This window comes from Squalius cephalus, assembly GCF_949319135.1.
Source record: "Squalius cephalus genome assembly, chromosome: 21".
NCBI classification, from domain to species: domain Eukaryota; kingdom Metazoa; phylum Chordata; class Actinopteri; order Cypriniformes; family Leuciscidae; genus Squalius; species Squalius cephalus.
Window position 1 is genome coordinate 32,757,488 of NC_137142.1, and position 8,796 is coordinate 32,766,283.

At 35.5% G+C, this 8,796-nt stretch overlaps 1 protein-coding gene across 12 annotated transcripts in view; it reads right to left on the reverse strand.

Moving 5' to 3' along the window:
- Window positions 1-6,962, reverse strand: part of golga4 (golgin A4) — a 44,489-nt gene extending 37,527 nt beyond the window's left edge. For 4 of the 12 annotated variants that reach the window (XM_079856166.1, XM_079856161.1, XM_079856164.1 and 1 more), the window contains exons 1-3: window positions 6,759-6,938; window positions 4,381-4,458; window positions 2,209-2,310 (exon numbers count right to left, since the gene is read on the reverse strand). In XM_079856166.1, the coding sequence (XP_079712292.1) occupies window positions 2,209-2,310; window positions 4,381-4,458; window positions 6,759-6,827 (249 nt within the window). In that variant the 5' untranslated portion in view covers window positions 6,828-6,938. Of the gene's footprint in view, window positions 1-2,208; window positions 2,311-4,380; window positions 4,459-6,758 lie in introns of all 12 variants that reach the window. The other 8 variants (XM_079856159.1, XM_079856168.1, XM_079856167.1 and 5 more) reach the window with 5 other exon arrangements.
- Window positions 6,963-8,796: the final 1,834 nt, after the last annotated feature.

Below are 8,796 nucleotides of genomic sequence, written 5' to 3' on the forward strand. Positions count from 1 at the left end.
ATTTGTCCCTAGAATTGATTTGCAGTGCATTTTCACCTTCATTATAGCATTTATTCTCTAATCATGTAAAAAAAAAAACACAGTTTGTTGCAATGCTGAAGGAAAAAAAGCAATGCATAGTTTTCTAACAAACATCACAGAGTCTCTGCTTAATCAGATTAGGGCCAATCGAGATTTATATAACTAATTTGGTGCAGATACAAAATACACCCTTAAACATTTAATATACATTCCAACTCCCATTATGCTGAAAAACAAAATTAAGTCCACTTTACACATCAGAATATTCTGAAATATATCACCCGAATTGCATAATCCTTTTGTCTATTTGTACCTGATGAACATGCTGTGGCTAATAATCCACCAGATCACATGAGCAGTGTGTTGGATCTGATTGGTGGTGCTGTATGTCAGCTGATGTGTGTGTAATGTGCTCAGGTGCATGTGGAGGGATTATCTGTATCTAGAGATAATGAGCAAATCCTTCTGTCAGAGCTGAGCCTGAGTCTCCACAGATACAATAACTGTAGTGGAAAGAGCAAGCCGTTACCAGGCCTTAAGTATAAAAACACATTATTATTATGATTTAAATTGTTATTATTATCATTAGATTACATTATTATATTTTATATTACATTACTTAACCAATTAACATAACCGTTAAATCCCCCTTGTGTCAGTTTCAAAATCAAAAAACATTTTAATAAGAGTAAATAAGAGTAAAATAACTAAAGCGTGCACTGGGAAATGTTGGCGCAAGTCATGCGAAAGGACCTTCAGTAATCCAAGTTTAGAAGCACAAAAACTTTAAACAAAGAATCTGAATGTTTTTGTAAGGAAATCACAAGAACTCTCAGGGAACAGCAAGGGAACATTCAACATTGTCTAACCGAGGGGAATCTATCAGGATACTACTTAGGGAAAGGGACAGGGAATCCATGGCAATTTCTATCACTACGGGAATAACATTCATTCCTGGAGATGCCAAATTAGAGGAACTAGGGATGGGCGGTATGACGATATATATCATTACCACGGTATAAAATGTCTTGCTATATCTTGTATATCGCGGTATGTAAATATATAGCACTATTGACCCTTCAGAGTGATGAAATGCATGAATGAGAATATAAGGAGATCTTGATGTTAAAAAAAGTTATGAGTGCAATATAAACTGAAAAGGAACTCGTGTGGTGCTCGTGCTGAAAGTGCCTCTCTCAGAAGGCGAGCGCGAATTCAATTCTCTTTCAGGTCTTACTGCGCTTGAACGGTCGAATACACACGCAATTATGTCAAAATGCCCATCGTGTGCAGTATTCATGTAAACACAGCCGGTTATGTCTCAAGTGAAAGTAAACAGTTGGGTGTAAACCGGATGTGTAACAGTGTAATAGATCCGTGCGTTTTTTGTCTTAAAGTGACAGCATCCTAATATACCTACCTAAAATAACTTACTGCTCTTGACTGAATAACTTTTTTAATTCTTAAACTTTTAATAAGAATAAATTTATATTTAATTCATACAGTGAAGACAATTATTATATTTCTGTACTAATTCTAACTACATGTTAAATAAACCTATAGTACCTATAGTAGTAGAAAATCTGGAATCTGAGGGTGCAAAAAAAATGGAAACTTTGAGAAAATCTCCTTTAAAGTTGTTCATTTATGTTGGCGATTGTGCTGCATTCACTCACAAAAATAAATGTTTTATATATTTACGGTAGGAAATTTACAAAATATCTTCATGGAACATGATCTTTACTTAATATCCTAATGATTTTTGGCATAAAAGATAAATCGATAATTTAGACCCATATTGTTGGCTATTGCCACAAATAAACCCGTGCGACTTAAGACTGGTTTTGTGATCCAGGGTCACATATTGTGAAATAAGAATTCAGTCATATCGCCCAACCCCTAGGAGGAACCATTCCGAGGTACAAAAACGGAGAAAAGCAACTGCCATCCCACAAATCACTCAGGCCTAACGAGGAACGCAAGATATTAGATGCAGGGGTTAGGAGCGAGATGCCTTTGAGTTATGCAGAGCGGCTAGTGAAACGCTCAGTGAGAAAAGCTGCAAGCAGGGGTTACTCGGCCTCCTCTAGCCCATAACCTCCAAAGGCATCACAGAGGGACGGAGGGGGGTTTGTCGTATTTCTCCAGGGGTGAGGAAGAGGAGGCGATGTGTGAGGACAGACTCACCGCACTGGGCACCTGGGCCGCTTTGGGTCGTTTTGAGTGGTCCAGAGCAAAGATAGTATACTCAGAGAGAAAAGCAGGTTCTGCTATCATCCCAGCCAGCAGCTGAACGACCCCCCCATACGAGTCAATGCATTAATGACGGGACCAAGGAGTGAAGAGCAATGAGAAAACAACACAATGAGTGAAACGACAGGAAAAAGAGCCAGAGCATGAGATAATGACATCTGTGGAAACAGAAAGAGAATTGAGACAGCGGATCCACACTGAGGCTGCAGACTTACACTATTTCATGTCACTACCAAGGCTGATTTTGTGTCTTTGAACGTGTAGAGTTTCATGATTGGCATCAAAGCATGATATGCCATTAGTAGAGACATCAAAAAGGTAATTCTAGCCATCTTGGCACAGAAGAAATTAGGGCTCAAAAATAAGGATGGGCAAAGCTGCTTTGTCTTGTACTTTATCTTACAGTTATTGATGGTGTACATGAGTTTTTGTGTGTGTCAAATTAAATGTCAACCAGGTAAATTTTTAACTTTAGTGACTCTAGGACTCAAAACTCTAAACTTATTTTTCATTAAAACATATAGTCCTGGTTTCACAGATAGGGTTTAGATTAAGCCAGGATTAGGCCTTAGTTCAATTAGGGCATTTAAGTAGCTTTTATAAACGTGTCTTAGAGAAAAACATTACTGGTGTGCATCTTGAGACAAAACAATGGCACTGATATATTTTAAGATATGTTGCTCAAATTTGCAATTTAGTCTGAGACTAGCTTAAGCATTGTCTGTGAAACCGGGGGATACAATCATAATAGTGTAATCTAATAAAAATTAAATGTTTAATAAAACAAAATCTATATTATAAATAATTATAAATCTTTATAAATACTAGCATAGCTATTATATCATTTATAAATACTAGTAGTATTTATAAAATACTAATACATATAAATCTTTAGAATAATATCTTTATAAATAAATATATTTGTATAAAGTTCTATATATTATTATTACTACTAAATAAAATAAATATTATATAAAGTATTTACATTTAAATATTTAGAAAATAAAATTCTGACAGACATCAATTTATGTTTTTGCATCTATTAATATATGGAGGACCAGTGAAAATGTTGACAGTGATAATAAAAATAAAAAAAAGACACAAAAAATCCTTATTGTTGAGCCCTGGAAATGCTGAGATGATGTGGAATTCATTCTGAGATCTGATGGAAATTTCAAAAAGAAATACAAACAGAAAATGTGAGAGAGAAAAGTTCAATCAAACCCTCGGCTCACTGGTCGGTAAAACGGTTCATCCGCAACGGTGATACACTTCATTCTAAGCTTCATTTTATTTGAGCTGTGATTCATAAATGAGGACAATAACATCAATAAAGCAAAAAATAGTAACTTGACTCATGCTACTTTGATGAAACTCCCAAAGATAAACCAAGAGGAGTGTCTGAAAGTCCATTAAGGTGTATTCATAAGTCATTATTTGCCATGTTTAAAGATTCATGCTTCAAAGGGGGTCTAATGTCACCGTCCAGAAATGACAAAACCGAATCATCTAGACTATTATTAGCCCGCATTAGTACAATAATAGCATGTCATGTGTTAACCAACCAGCTGGAGACTATCAAACTGATTTTATATCCCTGCACAACGTTCTCTGTAAAACAAGAGATCATTTAACTCAACCAGCATTTTTAATTAAATCTCATTTAAAACAGAATTTATTTCCTTAAACCAGTATTTAGACACTTTAAGTGACACTTTATATTACAAATATAAACCGAGTATAATTTATTTTTAATGAAGAATAGCACAAGCACACTTTTCAAGCTAAACTTTTGCCATTTCTTAGGTTTAAACGAATGCAATTATAAAGTAAATACTTTAATTGTAGTATTGGACACGTTGCATATCCCGATAAACACCAAAATTCAAGGGAAGCAATTAGCAGATCTGACCTGAAGGCATTCGTTAAATGTATTGTGTCTGCAGTCTTGTGAAAAGCATGTGTTATGACAATATTGTGTATTCTTATTGAGATATTCTGTGCAGAAGAGTTAAAGGGCATATCTGGCACAGGGAAGCAGTTGCTGCTCATTTACATGCACTCTTGACCAATGAGAAGAAGGCCTGTTTCCGTTTGTCCGCTTACCTCTCTGTCATTGGGGGAGGCCGGGGCATCTTGGTACGGGACAGGGGGTTGAGCACGCCTCTCTCCTGAACTCACCTGCTGGACACAGACATGTGCGTTATACACCAAGACACAATAATCACTAGCAGTGCACCAAATACATTAGAGACAGAGGAAACTACAGCTGGAGACTGTCTTTAAAGGGATACTTCACCGATTAGCATGAAGCTTTGTATCGGTAGAAAACCCGATAGTATTTTCGAATTGACATGCATGACATTCCCTCCCTCATGTCCCCCTGAGACGAGAGATTTCTGTATTGTGTGTCTGGAAAACAACCTCAGATGACGCAAAAATCGTCATTTAGCTCATCTGAGGCTTTTTTGTCCAGAGGCGAGAGACTCCAGCCAGTAGGAGGAGCTCGTTCCGCATGTCTTCAACCCGCCCATAGGGGGATCTCATGATAAAACGCCGTCTTTTCAGTTTCGAGTCGACTAGTAGCCTAGTTGTATCATTTCTTCCGATACTGCCCTCTGTAACCGGTAGGTGTGGCTTGGGAGTGGCCTCGTAGGGCAGCGAAGCAAGTGCATTCTGGGAGTTGTTGTCTTTCATCCACATGAGCCAAAAATACATTTTCTGGCTTTTCTGAGTCTAGAAGGCACCAACTTCTTAAATAATTTCACGTTTCTACTACATAAATGACCCAATTTAAATACATTAATCTTTCCAGCGGTGAAATATCCCTTTAAAGTCACCATGAAATCAAAAATTGACAATTGTTCAGCATTTGTTATAAATGATTTATCCGTGCACAACTGCACATCATTAGTTTTGTTAAATTCACATGCCCTTGTAATCTTGAATCAAATGAACTTCCCCTCTCTCTTGCAGCATCTCTTCTCTACTCTGATGACGTGTTTACTAATGTGAGGGCGGGGCAACCTGTCACTCACATGATCGACCAATAGCAAACCACAACCATCTAATTAATCACCCACGGACAAAATCAAGCCCTGCCCTACATTTCTTCTTGTTCCAAAAGCCATAAGAAAAGACTAACGCAACTTCTGTTTCATGCGTTTTTTACTGCGCTGATTTCAGCATGGACACAAGAGGCCAAACACAAAAGAAATGGCATATTTAAATAGTAAAAATAAGAAATTAAATTCTGCATGAAGAAAATGTCCAAAAAAAAATTAAATAAAGGGACATTGAGATATTTTTGCCATATGATATTATTTATGCAATAAAGAATATTTCCCTCTCAAATTTCCATTACTGTACTAAAGAAAAACTCATTACTATAATATGTAATGAAAATCCTCCTGCGTTTTCTGTTCAAGTGTAACAAACACTACAATGACTGTACACTTCAATGTAAACTATATACTTATAAATGTAGTTTCACAACAACAGATTCATAATAAAAAATGTTTTATGTTTAGGTTTAAATGTGCTTAATTGTCCCTGCAAATGCAAATAAACTGTGTAAAATATGTTTGAAAATAAAGAAATAAATAGACAAATAGATGGATAAATTAACAGATATAAATAGATTTGGGGTAAAATATGACACTGGCATGTCTTTTTATTATTTTATATCATTTCTATTTATAACGTTGCTTAATATTTAAACCAGACAGACTTGAATTTCAACTGAAGTGTTAGTTTAACCTTTAAGTAGCGCGTCTGTTTAGGGAAACGTGCTCTCGGGTCTGGTTAACAGGTCAGGTTGGTCTGTGGCTCATTAAGTAGGCTAGTTGACAAACCAACACCCAAAATCCAAAAATGACTAATCTGATGACATAAACCTTCTGATGGCCTCTAAAATCTCTTAAATGTCATCATATTAACTATATAACTTATCTTTTATTATACCATGGTCAATACACAAAAAATACTGGCAGTACCATAGTACAGGTAACATTGTCACACCCATTTAAAACAATCTCAATACCAAAAAGTACCAGGGTATTACCATGCTATTAAGACATGTACCACGGTAGTACCATGGTATTATTATTAGAAGTACCTTACCATGAAAATACCATAGTACATTCAATTCAGTACCATGTATATTTCAAAACTACCATAGTATCCTCGGAGTATCATCATCATCATAGTATCATCACCATGGCATTAATTGAAATACCATGTTAATACCATGATCCATGAACATGGTAATCATTCAGTACCATATTAAAACCATCTGATTTTGGAACTGTTTTGTTAGTGTATAACCAATCCGCTAGTTTAATAGATATTTAAAGAGCTTATATTGTAATTTAAATATATAATACGGTAGTAAGTGTGTTATAATGCATATTTGTTGTAGTATATACTTGATGTTGTGTTTTGTTTTTGTTAGCATACATGCTACATGAGTGAAGTGCCCTGACCTGCGCCTGCGCGCTGCTCCGCTGAGGCGACTGCTCCTCTATCACCTTCTGCTTCAGTTTCTTAAACATCGCTCCATGCGATAATTGTCACGTCGGGAAAGATTTTAGTGTCCGATTCCCAGGGTAAAAAACTTGATGTATGTGTGGATGAGAGCAGTGCGCAGATGCAGCTGACGTGGAGGAAAAGTGAACAGCTACGGGTCCACGAGAGGCTCAGAAAGGACGATTGTGAGTTATTGAACTTGCATCTTGCAATGTTGCTAAGAAGAACATAAACTCAGACAGTGTGACACTTAAAAATAGATAACCTTGATATATAACATGCTACTAAACTTCATATAGCAGGGTATTTATGTGGTACTGCAGGGTTTTTCAAAGAACACCATGGTAATATTGTGGTAATAAAAACAATAGTCATTAAATAAAAATAATAAAACTATACTTATAGTCAATTAAAATATGTCATTATATATTATTATTATTATTATTGATAATAATTTTAACATAGATTTAGATTTCTGAAGAGGTCTTATGATCAAAATAGGTACAATAAAATGTGAATTAAATTTTTTTATCATTTATAATTAAAAATTTTATTAAAAACATCACGCTGATTCGACGTGTTAAAATTTCCCGGTTGATTATATTTTATTAACCTTTTTACAAGTATTTAGCATTAAATGGGGTATTAAAACTTAATTGCATAATGATGAAATAGCCAAACTTCAACAAAAGAACCTTTCATACTGTATAGAAATAGCTAAGTAAATTAAATGATGTGCATATAAACCTCTTAGCAAAATAAAAGTGTATTTTTATTTTATTTTGCATTAATGATCTGTTGCTTGTGGGGTTTTTTTACTGTGTTTTTGTCATGTAAAACCACTTACTGCACAAACAGACTGAACATTTAACCTTAATCACACTTTGTATGATAAAAATAACCTTTGAACTGTCTTTAATTATATTCCAATGTCTTCATTAGGACTCTGTGCTCTTCTACACATATCAGGGGTCAAAGGTTATAATGGTTAAAGATATGGGCTGATAATCAAACCCTAGAAGGGAAGTTACTGGAGTTTTACGTGTTTCTCCAGTAGAAACTGCATTGTATAATTGACTTCGGGAAAGCATCCGCCTAATGAGCCATACATATTTGATTACTGTTTGCAGTACAATTAAAAACAACACATTATTTACGGATGAGAAGTATTGAATATTCACACGTGATCTGTTCAGTGGCTCACTGTTTCTTGTGCTGTAAAGCAGTTTTGCTCTCCATTTAATCGCATTGCCGTCTAGGAGAAACAATTGAGATATTAAAGAGATCGCAACTGATTTTTCTCTCTTTTTGGCTCACAACTCAGTGTTGCACATAGTCTCGAGAAGCTCTAGAGGGCGCTCACTGTAACCATAAAAGCCATAGTATCTCTGATAAAGTCAATGGGAACACTATAAAAATAAAAAAACATTAGGCTACATCAAGGCTGTCGCCTCTGTTATAATCTCTTTTTGATCAATCACTATATTAAACATTGTAGGGAAGTTTCTCCCTGAATATCTCAAGTGATTTACAATATAAACCTTCCATGCAATATCAATATGCTCCTGTGATATATAATGCACAGTGTTTATAACTTATTTGATCTTCATTTTTTTTTTTACATGTAAACGTCCTGTACAGACTCATACCTCATTGCATATACTTTTGTACATTGTACTTTTTTCTGTAAATTATATTATTCTTCAGTAATGTCTGTGTTTCTATGAGGACTGGAAGCATCTGTTACCAAATCAAATTTGTGCATGAGCCAGTGAAAATCTTTCCGATTCTGGTTACAGTATTACATTACAAGAAAACAGTCCCTTGTTCCAAAAGTACAGGACAGTTTTAGTAGTAGTGTGTTTTGCATAGATAACCTGAGTTTGATTAGTCATCCTGGAGCAGATAATGCCACGCACATCAGTGTGGAGATCTGTGCCAGCATCATGAGCGATCAATGATCATCAGCAGGTTTCAGATCTGTGCTCATCCTTC